Consider the following 23,719-nt stretch of genomic DNA (forward strand, 5'->3'; position numbering starts at 1 on the left):
GAAGAGAACTCTTCACCAGATGCTTCATTTCAGCCTTGTGTCAGAGCACACCTGTTATAACCCCCCACCCAGACCGATTCTGATGGTGACATCAGCTTCCACTTCGAATGCTAGCGCTGTACCACGAACAGTGAGCCATCTGGTGACAAATAAATTCAAACTTTCATTATTGGAGCAGTCTTCCTCGTGAATAGACGAGATTTTCTTCTCAAGACGCGGAGCAAAGTTCACCTTATTTTCTTGACACAATACACACTCGAAAAGCCTATATCATGTCTATAATTACGGGCCATGAAAGCATCAATGGCAACAAGCAATCGCATACTATGGGAAACCCGAGAACAAATAAAGCTAAAAACCTTGAAGCATATGGTGGCAGAATTTTGTTGTCATTCATTTCTGATGCAGATCAGGCCACTACAAGGAACCCATCATTGTGCTTGATGCAAAACTGAAATCTTTCCACAAGACAGTTACTTGAGCAGAATTCAGTAACATGCCACCCGTCACCACCGCCAAGCTACCCAGATGAAAGTGGGGGGCCAAACTGAGTAGGATTAGAACCAACCACAGTGTTTGTGCTGATCTGTTGCACGAGTACAACAAGTGCGGTCGAGAGACAGAACATCAAACACATTGTGCACGAGTGTTCCTTCCTGCGGCAATGGATAATATAGGGAACTTTAAGTGCACATAGGCTATACAAAAGATGTCCACTTCAAATAACTCAAAAAAGACTATCAATTCATATACGGAGATATAAGAACAAGAAAAGGAAAACACAATAGGACAAGCAAAATGGCAGGTCACTGTACGAGGAAGACAAAAATGAAAAAACAAAAAGACAAGGTCAATCTCCACATCAATCCCAGCTCTTCTACATACATCTCGTCTCTTGTTTCTACTTTGCAGCTTCAGCAGGACGGGCATCGATAGATCTTTAGTCTTCAGCTGATATAAGAAGAAAGCCAGGTGCTGAGAGGAGGCAGGTGTAGAACTGGGAATGAAGGAGAGCAGAGGTTGTCCTTGTCTGACCCGTCATTGTGTTCGTCCCATTAGGTGTTCTTTTCCATGTTCGTATCCCTCCATACCGGGTATATCAACATTAGAGTGTTCATCATACTCATCAATAATTAAAAAAAAAAACTAATTCAGTATCTCATGTGATTGTTAGCTACTCAAGTTAGCCAATGAAATAGCTTTGTGGGCAAATTCAAATGTGCTTTGCGAAGCGATGTAGCTTAAGACGGGCTGAGAAACCAATATCAAACACCAACACCGTCAGTTTATTTTTATTTTTTTACAATTGGCTTTACGTCACACCGACACAGACAGGTCTTATGGTGACGATGGGACAGGAAAGGGCTAGGAGTGGGAAGGAAGCGGCCGTGGCCTTAATTAAGGTACAGCCCCAGCACTTCTGGTGTGAAAATGAGAAGCCATGGAAAAGCATTTTCAGGGCTGCCGACAGTGAGGTTCGAACCCACTACCTCCCGATTACTGGATACTGCAGCTATCGAGCTCGCTACCGTCAGTTTCAGCCAGTGTCACCATGGCACGATCCTGTCCATGCTGAAGTTTTTCTTTGACTGCTACTCTCAAGCCCGGCTTAAAGTGACGTGCAATACTGTGTTGCAAAGGGCATTTCAATTCGCCCGCAGCTTCAGCAGCTGATAAAATTACACCGGCGTGAAATATCGAGTTTTTACTAGCAGTATGACCAACCCTCTAACACTGATATTGTTTCCAACCACCCTGTACACAATTTGATTTGCAACTCTTTGCAACTACTTGAATCACTAATGAAGCGGCTGCTACAAACACAGATTCCTCACACAGCTAGGTATTCACTACACTATCTTACTGAAGAAATACAACTTTGGTTTAATTTCAAACATTTGGTGACACTGGTTATGTGTGTCGGGCTCGTTGGCGTTTGATTCGATTCCAGGCCAGTTTGCACCTGAGGGCTGGTCCTAGGTTCCACTCAGCCTCCATGTTTACAACTGAGAAGCTATCTGACAGTGAGGTGGCAGTCCACGTCTAGAAAGTCAAGAATAATGGCCAACACCTTGTAATCTGCACGCCTTTGGATCGACCACCGATCACTTGGTAGGCCAAGGCCAAACAAGGTTGTTACACCATTCAGAGGGTATTATATACTCTGAAGTAAATTCCTTTTGGTGCATTTATAACTCTGTGGTACTTGGGCAGAACTCGATGTCAAAAATATTGAATTTTCGGCTTTAATGCCAACACGGTCAATTTTGTGACGAAGAGTATGACGGCAAAGCACACTATGATTCTGGTGCTTGTAGAATATGCTGTTCCCAAAATAAGGGTTCCGATATATTCAGCACAACCGAATGATTTGTTCCCTGAACTTGCTGAATAAATAAGAATAATTCTTGTTCCTTCTTTCTATTACGTCCCCAAATGCAGGCCACATCAATTTAGAGCAGTGGTGTGCAGATGTTGAGAAAGTGGCAGCGAACTGCGACACAAGCAGCGGGCACATTGCATTGGCACAAGGGTGTGACGTCACAGTATCCTGTGTTCTCGTGCACTGTAGGTTGCATTCATAATGAGTCTCAGTTACTGCAGAACGTTCAAAGCGGAGACTCCCGACTTCTTTGTCCTTTCGGCATGAATGGGAAGTATTATACTTGTTTATGTACGTTCAAGAGTTGGCAACATGTTTAATTTGTCAAAAAACCTTGAACCAGTTGAAGAAATTCGATCTAAAACGACATATCTTTTATCAAAGTAAGAATTACGATCAATATAAAGATGAGATCGTCTAGCACTAACAAAGCAACTAAAGGAGGAAATGATCAACCAACAGGTGGGTATTGTACTCACATAATATTTCCAAGTTTATGATTAATTTATGCATAATCATATTAGCCTATTAAATATGGTTCAAAACTGAATACACACTAACCACGGCGATATCATTCTGTTACGCATTATTACCACATTCCTAGATGGTTCGTAAATATGATCATTAAAAAAACTAAAATCTGAAATTTCTATATATAAGATTTATTTGAAGTAAGAGTCACTCTGTGACGTCACTCTGTTTAGTTTCAGAACAATGAAATTGTAAATATAAACAATAGGCCAGCCGTCCACCTATCCTACAGAATTTCTCTTCAAATTGCAAAACGAATATGAGGTTCATCGGATGGAGATTTGATCCAAGATCATTTAAAAATGGGTGTGGAAGAATTTAACCCAAATGTGACAAAACAATATGGATCAGTAGACCTATCAAGATGGACTGTGAATCGATGAATTGAAGATCTTAGCAAGGAAGTATGGTTGGTTATTGCCAACCCGCAGATCAGATTCATGTTACGAGCACTGGCAAGCAGCTGCTCGCATGCTGTTCTAGCGAGCCAAGCCTGCACGTCTGATTTAGAGGTCGTTGAAATACAATATGAATTTCAGCAAGCTTACCAACTTTTAAAAGCACCTCCTCCAAAATCAAGTTCTTTGAGATATCAGGTTCTGCTTTAGTACCACGATCTGTCACACACTGAATACTGTAATATGAAGAAATATAGGCTGAGATGGCTTGGACTAATTAAACAGACGAATGGGGAAAGATTACACATGAAGGGACAGAAAGGCTGAAGAAAACCAAGATTATAATGGATAGACAGTAGAAGGCAGGAATGTGTTGATGGCTGAGAAGAAGTGGAAAGACACAGCAATAAAATGTAAGGCACCACATTATCGCTGAATTCAAAGCATTTCAATTAGCAGAACTCATGATGATGATGGGTTTAATGAATACAACACTCAACCACTTGGTTAATAAACCCAAAAAGTTACACAACTGAGAAAAACCAAACTCATTCAAGCACCAGGAACATCCCACAAATCATCAAACAAGACACATAAAAACCATCTCACATTCAAGAGCCAACCAAGCAGTGAATAAGACAACCTCCACCAGCTCTAGTGTTAAATCAGAAGTCTTCAATCTTCACTTTGTCTACAAGTGTCTAAGTTATAGAGGCAATTCTTAACCCTTGTCAAGCATTTTTCGTTTTTGGTTGTGAGCGTAATTAATTTTCATGATTTTATTTTTACTGTTTACACCCACAAACATAAAAAAATATAACTAGTTTAACTAATTAGTTCATAGCTTATTTTATAAGCATAGATTGCAGGTATCCATTTATTCTTAAAGAAATAAATACCCAACTGGACAACACTACATTCAATTTACATCCACAAAACTTGGTTGTAATTCACTTCCTTGTCTACTTGTAATTCATTATTACCTTTTATTTATTTATTTACAAAACTGTCTCCCAATGGAGGTAGCCATATACCCACATGACAATAATAATTAACATTAAAATTATATTTACATTATTAAAATAATATGATACAAATTTCAAACACCACCTAGAGACAAATTCTTTAATACCGTATATATGTGTGCAGGACAGTATGGGAAGCGAACTGGATCCTGATTTGTGACCTCATACCATCACTATCTCTGACTTTCTGTCAAATTCTGACAGCTATAATACCTCGTCTTCAAGCCAGTGTAATGAAATACCTGAGAAGTATGATAGGAAAGAGAAGGAAAGACCGATTGAGAAACAAAGATGTAAGAAATGGGAGAAATGATAGGAATAAAGTAAAACATGTAACGAGGATGGAAGATGAAAGAATACTAAAATGGACGATGGAGATGAAGTTCATGGAAAAAGAGAGCGAAAGGGAGACCTAGAACAAGGTGGATCGAGGAGTTTTGCTAGTGGCTTTACATCGCACCGACACAGGTAGGTCTTTTGGCGACGATAGGGTAGGAAAGGGCTAGGAGTGAGAAGGAAGCGGCCATGGCCTTAATTAAGGTACAGCCCCAGCATTTGCTTGGTGTGAAAATGGGGAAACGACGGAAAACCATCTTCAGGGCTGCTGATAGTGGGATTCGAACCCACTATGCGTACAAGTACAACACGGTTCAACCCGGAAAATAAATTAAATAACACTATCTCCCAGATGCAAGCTGACAGCAACTCGCCCGGTGGATCGAGGAGTGTAAGAGACTGGTACAAAATGATGGAAGGAGAGAGGAAGGTGGAGAAGTGCCTGGCAGGAACTAGATGAGGGGAAAGGAGGTGAATCTGCCCATTGATATGTATTTTTTAATACCCATCAACCCTATTTAGTAATTACGACTCTATTTTACAACCATTTCCAAAACATTTCGGGACATAATGTCTACAACAGCTGAAGTACGAACATTCACAATGTCAACGAACTTCTGAAAAGAATATCACCACGGAAATCACGCTTAGCTTTCTTATTTTTCATTCCAAAGCCCAGCTTCAACCCTGAGTGTACACTCCTGACATCTAAAACACACCGTCTCAAAGGGCGTAATTTGAAATTCCTGATTATTATTTTATTTATATAGCGTATGATGCTACAGTTGACAATCGACTATGTACAAGTTCTTAACAGGCTCCATATACTTGAAAAATAAAGACGTCATTTGCTCTTGTGGAAGTAGACAACTTCCGGACAAACATGCGTAATGCTATCATGTCTGTCTGTGTTTCTCTCTTTCTTCTCTTTATCCAGCTGACAGTCAGTCAATGAGTGTGAAAGCCCGACCTCCTGATGAAGCTGGGAAGCAGAATTGGGATTATCCTTCTCTCCTCTTCTCGCACTGACATTTTGTTTACTTTTTTTTATATGGAAGCCATTCTCTTTCAGTCTCGGCTGAGTTAATACAACTTTTAACCAGTTGAAACTAGAAATATAGCACTCAGAACACCATAACATACCTGCAAGACATATTTTGCTCCAAAAGAACATTCTATTTTTAAACATGTGTATGTAACTACAGTAAGGTTTACATTGTGCCAACTTGTCAATGACTGTCAACTAGACCAAAAGTGGAGTCCAGCAAAGCGGTAACTATCCCAATTATTATTTATCAACATGCATGACATGAAGGACATCAGAAAAAAAAAAACCTCTGGTGAATTAAATGCAATGGCTTTCAATCTCACGATAAGCGAACCCAAAACAGTAGTGATGGCAATAAACAGAGAGGGACGACCAGCGAACATCATGCCAGGAAACCATCCACTAGAAAGTGTGAAAAACTTTACATGCCTCATCAGTGTAATATCTCGAGAAACACTAGCCACAAAGGAGGCGGCAAATAGAGTGCGGAGAAGCTCTCACTTTCGCCAGCAAATATGAACACTCCTCTGGGATCCCAAAGTACCAACAAAATCAAAGCTGGTGATTTTCAATCAGTACTTCATACCAATCTTAACCTATCGTATCAAAACCTGCACCCCCACTAAGAAGGAATCATCAAAGTTGCAGCCATCTAAGATGAAGTTCCTTAGGTCCACAATTCAAAAGCAAAACTGGACAAGTGGTTAGACAGGAAGCTGGGATTGAGACACTGTTGTTAGATCAAGCGAGTGTGTCCAGAATGAGGTGGTTTGGACGTATAAAGAGGATGGAGCCAACAAGGACAGCTTATGTTAACTTGGAGAGACATGTGCCAGAAAAACAGATGGTGGGAAGACCACGAACCCACTGGATGTACATCGTAAAGATGAACCGTGCAGATCGGGGCAGGACATGTCATTAACAACAGAACAGTAAGACAGAGTGGAAGAGGCTCGCCAACAGTACCTGGGAAACTGGAAATGTAAAATGATGATGATGATCAACAAGTGTGACAAATTATATGAATGCAGAAGTCTGTTCCTGACACATAAGTACATCTTTCCTTAACAGAAAATAAATTTTACTGCTTCACCTATTCAATACTTCATAAGACTATTTAAATTTTAAACGGTCACGATATACACTAGAACAGGTTTCGACTCACTTGAGCCATCTTTAGCTACAAATTACAATTAAATGTGAAATGTTCACAAAAATTTTGCCATTAGACTGGCACGTTACATTTTTTACAACACATTAAAAATTACAAAATGTGAATGAGTAAAGTGATGTAAATTCTTTCTTCCGTTATGAGATGAATGTTGATACTTCATTAGACTGTTTACTTTTAACAGCTGGCATAGGATAATACACGTAAAAAATTTAAAAGTATTTGAGTGTTGAAAGAAATGAGTTGTAGAATGATAATCTATGTTGATGCCAGAACTGGAATCTTTCTTCAATATGGAAGCTTGTGAAGTTTAGGCTAGTGATTCAGAAGTAACGAGGATCTTCTAGGATTATACGAACCCTAATGACTTGGAAAGTTATGTCTGAATTCTCTCCACGATGGTTCACCCATTCTAGTTTGTTGCACTCAGGGACTGTATGTGTTGTTGTTATTATTCCCTTGTAATCTGTTGAAATGAAATCTTCATAGGTAACTGATGCACCACATCCTAGGTGCATGTAAACATTAGATAGCTAAAAAGAAAAATTAAAAAAATCTGCTTTGATTCTATAAAAGAGAAATAACAATATTGCACACATCCATTAACAATTAAAGATATAGTTTTAGTCAGTTTCAACACCATAACCAATACTCAGAGATTCCGGAGAAGTTTTTACGATCAGATGCCTTTCCCGACATCAATGTCATCAGTGGAGTTAACGATATGAAATTAAGACGTGATATATAACAGTAGGAAGGGAGAGGGTGAAACCCGGTGCCAGCACATAGCCTACTCCTGTCGAATAGCATCAAGGCATCTGCTCAAGGCTTAAAGTCCCCATCCAACGGACGAATCACCGTCAACAGCGTCATATGCCCTCACTCCACTGCGGAGAGGTTTGGAACTAAATCCAGGCATTTTTCATGCAATCTAGTGATTAGAAATTGTATTTATAAATTATATGTAAACTGCTTTATGTTGCACCAACACAGATAGGTCGTATGGCAACTATCGGATAGGAAAGGGCTACAAGTGGGAAGGAAGTGGCTGTGGCCTTAATTAAGGTCTGGTGTGAAAATGGGAAACCATGGAAAACCATCTTCAGGGTTGCAGACAGTGTGGTTCGAACCCACTATCTCCTGGATACTGGGCGCACTTAAGTGAACTCAGCCACTGAGCTCGGTGATCAGAAATTGTATACCACCACCTCTCCTAACCAGCCGCACAACATTTTGATGGTGAGTATTTTAAAAATATACTTTACTAATGGGACTTGGACCAGCTAACCATGATGTCAGACCATATAGACTTCACACCTTAACCCCCTCGCTAATATATCGTACTAAGTCATAGTGAAAAACGAATCGCCTCCCGTCATATATCATACATACTAGGTCGTACCTGTGTTTTAGGAAGGTATACCTTTGCCATCTCTTGGTGAACTACTGGCACTCTTAGTACGGAGTATTGAGAAGAGACTGATATGTATCATAATGTTTAGTGATCTCTGGACAGTAATTTAAATGCCTTTGGAAATATGTGACGCACGTATCGTGGCAAGGTGAGCGGTGAGTTCTGTTACTGTTGAGGAAATACCAACATGAATGTGTTGATTTAGGAGGTTATAGCTACAGCAGTGGTGATAGTGGTTTTGAAATAGAAATCAAAGGATTTGAAGAGGAGGAGTGTTAAATGCAGGAAGATGATGGACATCTGCCGGCGAATTAGGCATACGCCTGAACAATGGTCTAATAATTAGGATTACATCGCAACCGACCCCTTCACTGAATATCAAGGTGTTTTCCACAACTTACTGGTAGGATCAAGTGTGTTCGACTAATTTTCTTTGTATTTTAGAAAGGACTTCTTTCAACTTTTGGCAGACAATACAAAACACGATACGAAAATGAAGCAACAAAGTAAACAGGGTCAAAAGTGGGAACCTATAATTATGTAATTTGTATTATAGTGAAAATAAACTTTTCAAAACTAAATTTACCCTTAGAAAAAAAATTCTTATATTTGATTTATGAGTTAGGTTTCTCCGCTTGTTCAAATTGCCTGCTATAAATTTTTCAAATTATTTTAATGTCAGAATTAATCTACCCAATTTTGGTTCGTGAAATTTTAATTTTCATTTAACACAGTGTTACATGCATTGCTCGTAAAAATAACAGGTATATAGCAGTAGTAGTTTTATATTTACAACTCTACAGATATGGAGTTGTGAAGATAAAAAAAATGTCTGGAAAGTTGCATTTGAGTATCCTCAAAGATCCGAGGGACAGGGTTAACGATCAAGGTCACGAAGCAGGCTTTATGATATTTTCTTTGTGATACATTAAAATGAAAATTATCACACCTTTCTTAACAAGTTTATTCACCGATTTACATCTTCTTGCATTGTTTCTTAAGTTTTTTCTTTTGACCATCTTAGCAGCTTTTTTCAGCTGATAATAAACCATTTTATTCACTACTTTCTAGGGTCCTTAATGATAGTTAGTAATATAAACATAGAGTGACAGATTGAAGACTTCTTTGATCTATATCATTAAAATGCTTACCCAAGCAACCGCTGCTCTGCTCTCTGACTATCACTTACTCTTGGCCGCCTTGGGTAAAAGTTCCCAATCTAAGATACCTTCAAAACTACAGAGTGAAATCTTAAAGGATATTACAGTCATACCAACCATTGTGGGCCATAGTTCTCATGTCCTGCTGCATGTATGATGGACTGTAACTTCGCTGAGAGCTGCAAATCCTCTGGACGGATTGTGGAAGAGGGTCAGGGCGATGTAGTAGTGCTTGGTTTGGGGAATTAGTTCTGCCGCCATGCATAACTGTGCACAACACAAGCCAATATATACAGCAATCACACACATGCACACAATAAAAAATGTTCACACTGGCTTATCCCATCTGTTTGGTGTGCCTCAAGGAGCAATACTTGGTTCAATTGTACGTATCATATTGTCGTCGAAGAAAACAAAGCTCGTATATCAAAATGCTCTTCCTATTCCTTATTTCTCTTAAGACTGGTCACGCCTCCCAGCCACATATGAATACGCAGTCCATCAGAACAATGTTTGTCGTGTTCATTTTCCCATGTTTATGTGCAAAGGAAAATAAACCTTAGCGTACCGTAGCAATAAACTCGTATGTTTGCACGACAAGTTTACTCACTCCAACAGTGTACTGTATTTAAGGTTCATTTTCCTTTACACTTTTGTACAGGAAAATTAACACAATGAACATTGTTTTGATAGACTGCAAATCCACATGCGGCTGGGAGGCGTGACCAGTTTGAACGAGCATAATGGATAGGAAGGGCATTGTGACATGTGAGGTTTGGTTTCTTCACGATATATATTACATTCGCATGACTAACTGCTTCTAATTCCCATAAAGATTAATGTAAATTAACCTTCATTAATAACATGCATATATAAGAGAAAATGTTTTCCCACACCAGGACACTAAAACTCTCATGTCAATTTGTGTATCTGTTAGTTTGCAGTCCAATTACAGCTCGTGTATGCCTATTCGGGAAAGTGCAAGCAACACAATATTCTAGTAGTGATAGAATTTTACTTGTGTTGAGTATAATATAAATTAGATATCCTAAACATACCCAGTTTTCATTCCCATGTAACAGAATACTACACAAAGACACCGTTTTATACAAATGAATCTTGAAACACACACACACACACACACACACACACACACACACACACACACACACGAGGTCTAATCATTTATAATTTCTGGACTGTACTTCTCAATACTACACAGGCTCTCTCCAAACAGCGAAATGGAGGATTTAACGCGATCGGTGAGTCTGAAACAAATTTTGCTTCGTACGACTGAAAACAGCTTCTGAATGTTCCAAAAATGCTGAAGATTTGGAGAGCAGGCAATGAAATGTTCCCAAACATTCCAGTGGTTTTCCTGCTTTAAAGGAGACACAACATTGATTGATGATGATGGTTGCCCCCCCATCCACTTCAATGCTACAAACGATTGCAAAAGTGTGTCAGATTATCTGCGAGAACAGTCTTCGAACCACTGATGAAGATAGTGCGCTAGTGAGAATCGAGTCACAGAACCTGCCACAAAATTCTAGGAGAAGATTTACACGAATGGCATGTTGCATCAAAGTTTGTGTCCAGATACCCGAATGATGACGTTTGCTAAGGCCTCAATGAATGAGCTGTCAATGACAGCACCTTTCTTTCTTTCCAATGTCACTTCAGGTGATGAAACCTGGGTTTACACCTATGACCCAGAAACCAATTGACAATCCAGTCAATGGTAAAGTCTCGACCAAAGAAAATGAAGCAAGTCAAGTGCTCCTAATGATAGCTAGTAATAAATAGAATACAGTGACAAATTGAGGCTTATGTGATTTATATCATTAAAATGAAAAACAACACCAAGTGCATGCTGATTTGTTTTCTGATCAGAAAAGAATTGTTTGCAATGAGTCTGTAGCACAGTTAATGCTGCCTTCTACGACAAAGTTTTCAAATGTCTACGGGAGGATGAGAGGAGAAAGTGACCCGATCATTGGTTCGTGAACAAAGTGACCCTGGTACCACATCCTCCCTATTTGTCCAACTTTGCATCCTGCGACTTCTTCCTATCCTCAGTCCGTTTTGAACATGAAGCGAGAAAATTACGTTCTAGAATACTTGGGATTGGTGCAGTACCACTAGAATGGATGATTAGCTCCCAAAAGAGACTACTCTGAAGGTGATAGGGGCCAACAATGTCTACGGCACACAATGAAATATTTGTGAGATCAGTCCAGGAATTTAGTGACCTGACCTTGTGTGCGTGGTCAGAAACAAGGTGAAGCAGGTACATCAGCGTTACAGAGTTTTGTCATACTGATAAATATATTGAAAAAAAAATTTTAAAAAATTGATATTTTGCGCTGTTGTCATCTTACCAGCTGTTGAACTCAGTCAATCAGATCGCTCCGCGGACGAGTTCAAACGCACTGCTGCTAAATCTGCACATGGCTTCAGAGCACTCATCGAAGAAAAATGCTGTATTTCGACAGGGGAGGGACAAGAACATGGGCCTGTCACAGCTGTGGTGACACTGACAGAAACCCTCGTAAAGCCCATTTGAATTCGCCCACGACGTGATCTGATTGGCTAACTTCATCAGCTGAGAAAACGACAACAGCGTGAGATATCGAATTATTTTTTCAAATTATTTATCATAGGACCAACCCTCTAATACAGGGTTCACGTTATTTCTGACCACGGTGAATGTGAGCCAACTTTCTTCAACATAATTCAGGCTAACACAAAATAAGGCATGACTGCATTAGTTTTAATTTGCTTCCCCACAACACTCCACCTTCTTGAAAGAATACATAAAACTGGCATCAGTTTCTTCCTAATGTTCAATTACTTCTCTCCTTACTGATGGTGGAGTTCATCCTGATGGGAAAATAAATCTGAATCTTAAAATGAAAGATGTCACCTTAAGCAACATACATTTCTGATAACTAAAATTCAGACATGAATGGTACAAAGAAGTGTGTAAAATGCGAATAATACGTAATGATAAGCCAATGTGAATAAGCCTAGAGAACATTGCAATACATTCTGCATGAGGAAAGAAGCAGAAGGATTGAAAGCATCACCCAAACATAAGACAAAGATGTTCTCTGTAACTAATTTTTTGAAAATAAGTAGTAATACTTTATTTTACATTTTATGGCCTACATTGGATCACCCTAGTCAATTATAAAGACTGTTTTTATTTTCTATCAGCCCAATATTTATTTATTCTAAGAGCTGCTGCCTTCCTTTCTTCAGCTGAAAACACCCTTCCACTAGACCTTTAACTGATCTCGCTCTGCAGCCTAGTGTGTATGTCTTGAAGTATCTTACTTTTTTTTTTTTAGATCATCTATTGTTATTTGTAGTTCTTTAATATCATCCTTAATTTCTATAATCAACAGTCGTAACCACAACCTCAGCTGTAATTTGGTGCTTGCTCTACTTAAGTTTCATTACCTTTGATGATGATGATGATGATGATGATAATAATAATAATAATAATATGCAGGCATTTTGATCTGACGACAGAGCCTCCGTGGCTCAGGCGGAAGCCTCTCGGCCTCTTATCGCTGGGTTCCGTGGTTCAAATCTCAGTCGCTTCATGTGGGATTTGTGCTGGACAAAGCGGAGGCAGAGCAAGTTTTTTTCCGGGTAGTCTGGTTTTCTCTGTCGTTTCATTTCAGCAACACTTGCTTGTATCATTTCATTTCATCTGTCAGTCATTAATCATTGCTCCAGAGGAGTGCGACAGGCACAATTCCTATCCTCACCTCTAGATGAGGACTTCATTCATTCCATTCCATTCCTAACCCAGTTGAATGACTGGAAACAGGCTGTGGATTTACATTTTAATTTGATCTGACGCCATTTTGGCTTCGTGCATGCCAATTTCAACATTCCATTTTACTGGATATGATGGCAGAGCTTCTGGGTGACCAACGGCTGAGTTTTAATTCATTTTGTCCGGTGAATACCAACATGCCAACATCAAACAACATAGAGTGTCAGATGGATTTTCCTTTATCCTTCAAAAATCCATCCACTTCTACTGGGTTTGAACAGCTACGATCCTAAGTTTTGGAGACTGATAATTCACTACTGATCAACAAATGGATGAATCTTAATACATAGCCTTTCATAACCACTAAATGACATTATAATAATTTGGGAATATTAGGTAGCGTAATATTAATAATCTGCTGTGACCAGAATCATCTTCAGAGCAATAACAAAGCATGTAATGCCAACTGTCACTCCGTAGTAATGAGACTCGAGACAGAACATTCCTGAGCAATGGATACTCAAGGAAACAGATTGACAAAGTGCTACAGCCTGAGCCAACAGACAACAGATTGTCATGTGATTCTCATCCTTTGAGTTTGGCCTTCTTGCCATATGTACAATCTGTCACGGATAGGATTGGCAATATTCTCAGAAGGTACAATATAAAGACTATTTTGAAGCCTAATATTATCATAGGCAATTGCTAGTGATCAGTTAGAAGATCCTATTGGTTTAAATGCTGGAATATATATGATTCCTTGCTCCTGTGTGTTGGTTTATGTTGGACAAACATGTAGGAACGTAGCAATGAGGGTTAAAGAACATGGCAGGCACTTACGTCGTTGCCACTCAGAGAAATCTTTCTCCTTGACTCTGGAGGCCGTGGATTGAACTAAATTTCTAACAGGGTCTCTCTACCTTGAGTCTGGTTATTATGGAGTGACAGTTGCCACTATGCTTTGTTACTGCTCTGAAGATGATGCTGGGATTATTAACATTACACAACCTAATGAATGAAAACCTACAACCTGTTTTCCAGTCTTTGACCGGGTCAGGGATGGGATGAATGAAGCATATATAGGCTATTAGTACGATGGGGTTGCCACTCCCAAAGTGATTTACGAATGACTGATAAATGCTATGAAATGATAATGGAGAGTGTTGCTGGAATGAAAGATGACAGGGAAAACCGGAGTACCCGGAGAAAAACCTGTCCCGCCTCTGCTTTGTCCAGCACAAATCTCACATGGAGTGACCGGCATTTGAACCACGGTATCCAGTGGTGAGAGGCCGACGCGCTGCCGTCTGAGCCACGGAGGCTCCCACACAACCTAATATCCCCAAATTATTAAAAAGGGATGAATCGTTACCATTCATCATCAGTTCTCTACTCCAGCAAATGGGGTGTGGGTAGAGAGATGAATACCTATCTTAAATCATTGTACAATGAAGAAAATCACAATTTCTGAGGAGCTGATTAACACTTTGGGATCCTCAGTCAGACTCAGTATGACATTGAAAGACAGTTCAGGTCATATGCCAGATCTGGTCCAACCTAACTCCTGTAAATTTGCAGGAAAATGGCAGACATACTTTACCTTCTGTACCAACGAGCTAGAACATAATACATAAGAGTGGCTATAGCAGCTCGATTAGCATTCCTGGTGGAGGAAAGCAACACTACGGTCGCCACGATATAAATGTACCAGCTAACGACAAGAGCTGTCTGGAGCTATCCGAGTAATTTCGCAGATGTGTCAAGCTCATCCTCGACAGAAATTATTTGGAGTTTGACTTTATTTATTGAAGCGTGACTACGCCTGAATTCTGCTTCGCATGCTTTTGTTCAAGCAAAACATTACATCTTATTTCAAATAAGTTAATTTCTTTTCTATTATAGGAAGGTTACGTATATTGAAAGATCATCTGAATTTTTGCCAGTGTGAAGCATAAATTCTCGTCAAAGTTTCCCACTAAAATACAAATAGCTGATTAAGCAGTGGGAAAATAACATGGAGAGGGACAAGTGGTTTGCCAAGCAGCAAAGTAGTCTCTGTTCAGAACTCTTGTCGCGTTTCTCTATGAGGCAGGAGATGTTTGCTGCCCAGGGCTCTTCTCATGCATACTTAATAGGGGAGGAAACAGAAATAATATCAATGCAGAGCAATTCAGACCAGCCAACAGGAATTGTTTACTGGGAGATACTGATCCATCGACCACTGCTTACAGTGAGTTCCGCCTACTGGGGTACATTTAAGATATGGCGGTCGCCAGTTCAACTTTCTTCAAAGAAGGCAGCGTGACAGCCACTCTGTGTATTATATTCTAGCTCGTTTGCTGTTTGATTCATTTTACAAGTCCTAGCTCGCGAAATACATCGTCTCTGGAATAATGTTCACATTCTTCAGGAACATGGCAGCATGCATGCTGATGATATTTACAAGCATTTATGTGGTAGTAGTGATGATGATTTTTAATATCAACAGTGAACTAGATTGGACTGTGCTGTTACTTTCAGATAGAAAAGTGAAGGGTGGTAAACATAATTTTTCTGTGAAATCTGTCCAAGGGAAGCAGGACTCTATCCTAACAAATGCTTACAGGTGTAACTCACTGAATGACAGTATACAATTTTGTACAGATTTTCTTTCAAAGTGTTAATAGTACAAAATACAAAGAAATATCTGCATAATTTTACCCAAGTTCTCGTGATCTCAAATTGGACCTGCAGGCGATGTTCTCCTCCTGCTGTGTTCAGTCCAAAGATTGGTTTCTAGTGGCGTTCCACAAACTGTTTCTGTGGCTAATATCTTCAGTTTTAAGTAGAAGTAGTAGTAATCATCATCATCCCTCTTTTCCCTTATCAAGCTCCTGCTGGGCACTTCTCCACCTTCCTCCCTCCATCATTCTGTCCCAGTCCAGGTTTTTTCTTCTTGCAATCCTCTTTACTGAATCAATCCATCTTGTTCTAATCTCTCCCTTTCCCTCCAACTTCATCTCCATCATCTGTTTTGGTATTCTTCTTTCCTCCGTCCTCTTTACTCCTACCATTTAGGTTTTCCATTCCAAACTCCATTCTCACATTTTTGTTTCTCACTCTGTCTTTCCTACCACAATTCATAGTTATTTCATTTCGCTGGCTTGCATTCTCCTCTCATCCCTACTTGTCATTGTCCAGCTCTCAAAATGGGCACATAATACATTTTGTACATTATCTCCTTATTCCACACAAGGTTTCTTACACTCTGGTAGAATGCTAATCTCCTTGTATTCTGCATTAATCCATTCCCTATGTATTTGAAACTGTCAACAATTTCCAGCCTTTAATCACCAATTTTCACAATGCCTTTCCCTCGCCTTCCTCTTCTTGATGTCACTATGGTCTAGTTTTTCTCTGCATCATACCATACTTTTCAATTTCCTTGTTCAGTGCAACAAGCTGTTCTTGTACTTCTTTGCTGTTTGTCTCCCAGACCACAATATTGTCTGCAAATAGTAACAACTTCATGTCCCTACTCCCATATGCTTCCTTAGTCTCTTTTTCTTCTCCTTTTCGATGAGGCCTGCTAAGGACCACATGCCAATTTCAATTCACTTCTTCATACTTTGTTGTTTTCTCTTCTGTTCCTTCCAATATTCTTTCATCCTTTCACTGTGCTGTTTCTTTTTGTCCTCGGACCACTTTGCACCAGGCTTCTTGTTCAATCTTCCTTGGAATCCTTCCATACTTACTACCCTCTTTCTAAAAATTTCTCTGTCCATAGTTTCTTTTTCTCTCACGTTATTTCTTTCTAAATCTTTCTTTACTTCTTGAATCCAGCTAGCTGTTGAATTTTTGTACCAAAGGTACGTGAAAATCCTTTTTGTTAATCTGGAATCATCCATTCTGTAAATATGTCCAAAAATTGCAATCTCCTTTTTCTTATGGTTTCTGTTATGTTTTCCATGTTCCTGTATATTTCATCATTAGATCTTAATTTCCATACTTCTGTTGTTTTCACAGGGCCTAAGATTTTTCTCATGATTCTCCTTTCTAGTACCTCAAGTTTATCTAATCTACAGTTTAGAATCAGGCATTCACTTGCTATAGGCATTCCAGTTTCACCACTGTAGTGTAATACCTTATTTTAAGTATTTTAGATAGACACTTTTTGTTATAAAAATTCTTTGTGATACCATATGCTCTTTCCATCTTGTGTACCCTTTCTTCTACTGCAGATTTGTCTAAACCAATTTCTTGAATTATTTCTTCCAGATATTTGAATTTCGTTCATCTTTCCACTGGAAATTTTGGACCGTTGTTGATGTTTGTAATAATTTTTTTTCTTAGTCTCTTTTTATAATAAAAATAATAATTGTATGGCCTCAGCTTTTTTTTTTCCTGCATGCCATCTGGCTGCTTGCTTGTAAATTTTGACGTTCTGTTTTACTCTAGGCCTACTGGATGACGGAGTAAACCAAATCTCTCTTGGTCATCTGTGGGTGAATTTTAATCAGTTTTGTTGCTCGAACAACAAACGTGTCACCAAAGATATTTTACTTGCCAACTTGTTGTATGGACATTTTTCCTGCCCTTCAAAAATCCAACTACATCTGGCGGGTTTGAACCCGCTGCCTCTACTGCTGATCCACGGAGGAAACTACTTTATAGTAATAATGACAACCTTTGTTCTGCATTATTTGGTAGATATATGAAGGTCACTATGCACCTCTGCTATTTCTTCCTTTCACACTGCAGAAGACTTTCGCGCCTCAAGATATGTCCAATCCAACTGTCTCTTCTATGAGGTAGTTTACTTTAAAAGCATGGCTTTTCTTCAACCCTTTTCAGCATTTCTTTATCTGTGATTTTATCCATTCACAACATATCCACTTGTAGCATCACATTTTGAAGGCATTGCAGGGGATGTGAGCGGAAATATTACTGGACTCCAAAGGGTTAATTATGCTATATCCTTAATGTCTCTCCAACTATTATCAGTCTTAAGAGAAGCTTGAATGCTGGAATTCTGACCTGAAATAAAGTTACTGAATGCCAGTATATCTACAGACATTGACAAACCATTCAGAACAGAAATGTTCATGGTCTTCTCAAAAGTGTCTACAAGTGTCACCTGTTGGTGCCTTTTAGTACTCTTGTTCTTCTTCTTCATCACCTCGCGTCGGGCAATGGATCCACTTCTTGCAGCTCCCTGGAGGTGGCTCCTGGCGTGCTGACACTTCATACAGGCTATTATTACACCCAAAAACATTTTATACTGAACCATCAGGTTTCAACTCCTAACCTGGAGAATAGACGCCTTTTGCAGCTCCCCCAACCTGGAGAACGGACGCCGCCTGCTGGATTTCACTGGCGTTTCCTCCACTGGGGGACCAGCACCCGACTAATGGGGCTCCTTCACACGAAGCCGTCGGCCCCTTTCCACCGCCCAACAATCGGTCTTGAGTCGCTGGGTGTATTATTCTTGATTCTAAAGTGAAAGAGTTCAAAAAATGTTACCACACCTGAGACTTGGACCGAAATCCCATCCTTTGGACGGGAACGTTAAATGTTCCATTAGGTCACGAGAGAAAGATAGAGAAATGAACAGAAACACATAACAGGATAAACACAGAGACAGGTCAGCACGGGAAGAAGAGACGAGGACAATGTGAACAATTCCGCACATGTGCTCTCTTGTCTCCAATTGGAGTTCTTCTCGCCACCCAACGAGCTTCTTTCTACTTACCAGCTCCGTCGGGAGGGCGGACATTAACACTCGTGGAGAAGCAATCATGCCGGTCTTCAGTTCTGATGTGGGAAGAAAGCTGGATAAACACAGGGAGGCAAAAGAGGTAAGAGAACACAGCGCAATCACAGGGGTACAAGAACAGGGACAGATGAGGAGAGAGCAGAAAGTTCTCATCTCCTCTTTCTACTGCTCCCACTTCCCGCACCAACCTGTCACGATTTTACACGTTGTTGCTTTCTCAAAAGTGCCCCTGAACTGACATCTATTGGTGCGTTTGAGTAATTATGAACCTAATGATCACGTCTGTCCTGGCTATGTGACTTGCGCTATGGAGCAATGTAGATTTACTTGTTCAGTGTATCGCTACGTCATCCTTTCTGACTGTTAGCAGCATGTAGCCCAACTCGCAACACACGTCCAAACCACTGTAGCTCATTTTCTCCTGGATCAGCAAATGTTTGAAACAAAAACCAGTCTACAGACATTGGCTGAGCTTCTCAACACCTTCACATTTCCATGACCTTCCGCTTCTGTCCTCTTCCTATCCTGGAAATTTTCTGGATTTATGGATGCTATTACAAAGGCTCTACAGTTTATAAATAATTTAGAAATCCATTTGTAATTTCATTTTTTTTTCATTTTTCTTTCCTTATTTTGTATGTTTATTGTTGCTGGCTGTGAGCTTGGTGGCCATGATTGTTAAGGTGTCAAGTCCATATGGTCCGACACTGTGGTTAGTCAGTTTAAGTCCCGTTGGTCGAAAAAATGTTGGTTGGCAGAGTTGGAGAGATGGTGGTATACAATTTCTAACCACTAGATTGCCAGCCAAACCTCTCCACAGTGCTCACAATATGGAGCGAGGGCATATGCAGCTGCTGATTTTGATTCGTCCATCGGATGTAGACGTTAAGCCTTGAGCATTCCCCTTGGTGCTATTCGACAGGAGTAGGCTATGTGCCGGCACCGGGTTTCACCCTCTCCCTTCCTACCATCATATATCATGTCATTAATTTTATCTCATTAACTCCTCTAGGAAGAGCATCCGGTTGTTAAAACCTGCTACGGTGATTCACCTCACTTCATAGCCGACGCGACGCACATACATACACATTTTTGCTGGCTGTAATTCACGTCTGAGTATAAATCCTCCTCCAGCAGTCTTCTTCGTACTCTATTTAGTTTATGGAAATGCTTCCGATAACTGAAGAGGATCATTTTAGCATGAAACCAGCACCCACATTGAGTTGCCCTGAATCTCTGGTGGAGACTTTGGTTGAATTTGATGCAGCTTTTGAGTTAGCCATTTAGCCTCTTAGTATCCACATTGTTCATGTTGAAATGGACTGTGTGCCGCAAAAGCGAACGATTTTCACCAAGTGCACTCCAGGAGTGAGGATCAATAGCTGTCAACTTCATGTTATACAGGTTGGTATTTATAGCACTTCAAAGGGGGCTGTGTGGGGTTGCTGGTCCCCCAATGGGCACCTCAATCATACTTTGAGTCTGAAGCAGTCTGCGTGTGTCATATGGTATGTGCCGTAGGCTACAGCTCCAAGGATATAACATGTGGGTCACTTCTGAGATATGTTACTAAATGTAACTTAACAGCTTTTTCAGTCTATCGAACACACAAGTTAAATATAACTACCAAACTATAATATACTTGTAAAAATAAAAAAAAATAAAAAAACACTATTAAACAAAGAATGAAATGTTCCATTCTTAAACGAACGTCATCAGTTCTATCAGGTCACACTTAAAATTTGGAAATATTTATGTTTATTTCTGTCCAAATACCTAGGAATTTTAAACCTGGAACTTATCTTAATAATAATAATGGCGTGTGGCTTCCGGAGAGACCTGGTGCGGGTCTTTCAAGCTGACGCCGTATAGGCGACCTGCGTACCTATGATGATTTTTAATTATGAAGACGGCACACACACACTAGGTCCCCGAGCCATCAGAATTAACCCATGAAGGTTAAAATCCCCGACCCTGCCAGGAATCGAACCCGGGACCCCTGTGACCAAAGGCGAGCACACTAACCATTTAGCCATGGAGCCGGACTGTTGGAAGACGAAAGTGACGGATCTGACTTTGAGGTTATTGAGAATGAACCGACAGATTCAGTTCTGGAATGATTATTGGCTATCTTTTTGTATCAAATATCGGAAAGTGAAAGTGATGACGAACCTCCCATAAAGTAAGCTATCATAACAACGTGGTCTAAGCTCATGCCTCCAAATGATTTTGCATGCTCATTCCTCTCAGAGTGCATTACAGATACATTATAGACAATCCGTATATCTCAGTTTGTTTGTGACATCTTCCACTTTTGTGTAAACATGATCAAAAGTTTCATTATTATTTCAAATTTAGGAATTACACTTTTTGAAAAGACTGTACCTTTTCCTAGCCAAAACATTTGTGTAATTTCGTCTCACCACGACACTCCTCAATTTATTAGCTTTACGTACATATATCAAACTTTGTAGATTTATTTTGTATCTTGCGGATATTTTGTATTTTATTTAGACAAGTAAAAGCTGCCACCACAAGATTTAACATTGCCAGTTCTAGGGTTCAGATAAGTTGAATATTGAATGTGACTTGGAAGAATCTGATGATGTTCTTTTAAGAGCAAAACATGTCATTTTTTGTTTAACAATGTGTATTTTTTGTGTAATATTTATACTGAACTTGTGTATTTGACGGACTGAAAAGCCTTTAACTGCGTCAACAATGGAAAGTGTATATGCTAAATAAACCAATTTCTCCGTTCAGTCTCTGGTCTTACACTCGTTAATACAGAAACCTTTCATATAGAATATTGTTAGTATGCTTGACAGCAAGCAGGAAGGAAAAACATCACCAAACCATATTTAAGGTAAAACCAGAACAATGCAAGAAGCGATATAAGGAAGAGAGAAACCAGAAAGCAGACAATGAATGTGACAATTGAGTAGCTTATTTCCAAAGAAATGTACTTCAATTACTATTTTTTTTAAACATGTTAACCCATTCACAGCATCACAAGATATAAACTTCATATTATTATAACTCTTATATAAAATGTATTAATTTTCAATAGTATCCTCCTGTTCAATACAATTTAATATCGTTGCACTTAAAATCTACACATGTTTTGGCCCTATACTTTGGGCCATCTTCAGTAAAAACAACAGATTAAAATGATCATAACATTTGGTGACTGAATGAAAATATTATAATTATGTTGAGAAATGGCACCTTAATATGACAAAATAAGTGCAAGTAAAATGTCCTTGTCTTGAATGCTGAAAAGTGTTCATCAGTCAAACAGATGAATATATGGTAAAATGAATCTCCAAACCACGATTTAAAAACACTGCAACAACACTGCACTGATGTGCAAGTCCTTTTGTACTTTTGTACCTTTGTGGTTTTGGAGATTCATTTTATTCATCTGTTTGACTGATAAACAGTTTTTATAATTCAAGACAAGGACATTTTAGTTGTACTTATTTTGTGATATTACAGGTGTCATATCTCAACATAAGCTGAATATTTTAATTTAGTTACCAAATGCTATGAACATGTTATTTTAATCTGTTGTTTTTACTGAAGATGGGCCAAAGTATAGGGTCAAAACATATATAGATTTTAAGTACAATGATATTATATTGTATTGAACGGGAGGATACTACTGAAAATTAATACAGTATATTTTATTCATAGCATGTTATTAAAATAATATACCTAATCTGGCTATAATTATATAGAGCAGAGTAGAGATTGCAAAAGAAAAATACTATTTTTAGGTATGAAAGAATAGGTTTCTTCTTAGCGTTTTTCCCACACTAAAGAATATGCCTTTCCACCAGTTGTTCTAGATTTCTGCCATATGAAGGGATTGTTAGGGGACATGTTGACTGATATTACATCCTCTCTCAGCCAGTCTAGCCACTGTTTCTTAAATTTTCCATGGGAATGATCTCCTTTCAATTGAAGGTAAAAGGCCATTTTGGCCACAAACGAACATACTAACACAGGCGGGCTTCTTGCATTTTGTCCTTGATGAGCTCCACTTCTGTGATTCCTCGTACATCATTGTTTCTAATATGGTCCAGGCATGTGAACGTGAGGCCAACTACCCATCACAGCACCTCCATAATGTGCAGGGTGTTTACATGTTTCATGGAGGCTGGCCAGAATTCATTTCTGTGAACTGGACATTCCTGTAGATCTTGGCCTTCAGATGATCAAGTATCCAGCGATCACGCAGTACTCCAGTTATAATAATTTCGTGTGGCTATTTCTAGCCGAGTGCAGCCCTTGTAAGGCAGACCCTCCGATGAGGGTGGGCGGCATCTGCCATGTGTAGGTAACTGCGTGTTATTGTGGTGGAGGATAGTGTTATGTGTGGTGTGTGAGTTGCAGGGATGTTGGGGACACCACAAACACCCAGCCCCCGGACCACTGGAATTAACCAATGAAGGTTAAAATCCCCAACCCGGCCGGGAATCGAACCCGGGACCCTCCGAACCAAAGGCCAGTATGCTGACCATTCAGCCAACAAGTCGGACAGTACTCCAGTGATTCGCCTCCATTTCAGCCACACTGAATAGGCATCTGGGAGGTTTTTTTTTCATTCTCAATGTTCTTTGCATTGTACTGATGCAGACAGGTCTTATGGCGATGATGAGATAGGAAAGGGCTAGGAGTTGGAAGTGGCCGTGGCCTTAATTAA

At 39.5% G+C, this 23,719-nt stretch overlaps 1 protein-coding gene across 10 annotated transcripts in view; it reads right to left on the bottom strand.

The window, feature by feature from the left end:
- Window positions 1–23,719, bottom strand: part of Taf6 (TBP-associated factor 6) — a 129,499-nt gene that overhangs the window by 31,664 nt on the left and 74,116 nt on the right. For 6 of the 10 annotated variants that reach the window (XR_010861556.2, XM_067158168.2, XM_067158173.2 and 3 more), the window contains 2 exons: window positions 18,544–18,729; window positions 9,584–9,733 (listed from right to left, as the gene is read on the bottom strand). The exons of 1 other annotated variant lie outside the window; for it this stretch is intronic. Coding sequence is in view for 7 of the 9 variants with exons in the window: in XM_067158168.2 (XP_067014269.1) it covers window positions 9,584–9,733; window positions 18,544–18,729 (336 nt within the window). In the remaining 2 variants the exon portion in view is untranslated. The remainder of the gene's footprint in view (window positions 1–9,583; window positions 9,734–18,543; window positions 18,730–23,719) is intronic. 3 more of the 10 variants (XR_010861557.2, XM_067158169.2, XM_067158175.2) reach the window with 2 other exon arrangements.

This window comes from Anabrus simplex, chromosome 14 (assembly GCF_040414725.1).
Source record: "Anabrus simplex isolate iqAnaSimp1 chromosome 14, ASM4041472v1, whole genome shotgun sequence".
Classification (NCBI taxonomy): Eukaryota; Metazoa; Arthropoda; class Insecta; order Orthoptera; family Tettigoniidae; genus Anabrus; species Anabrus simplex.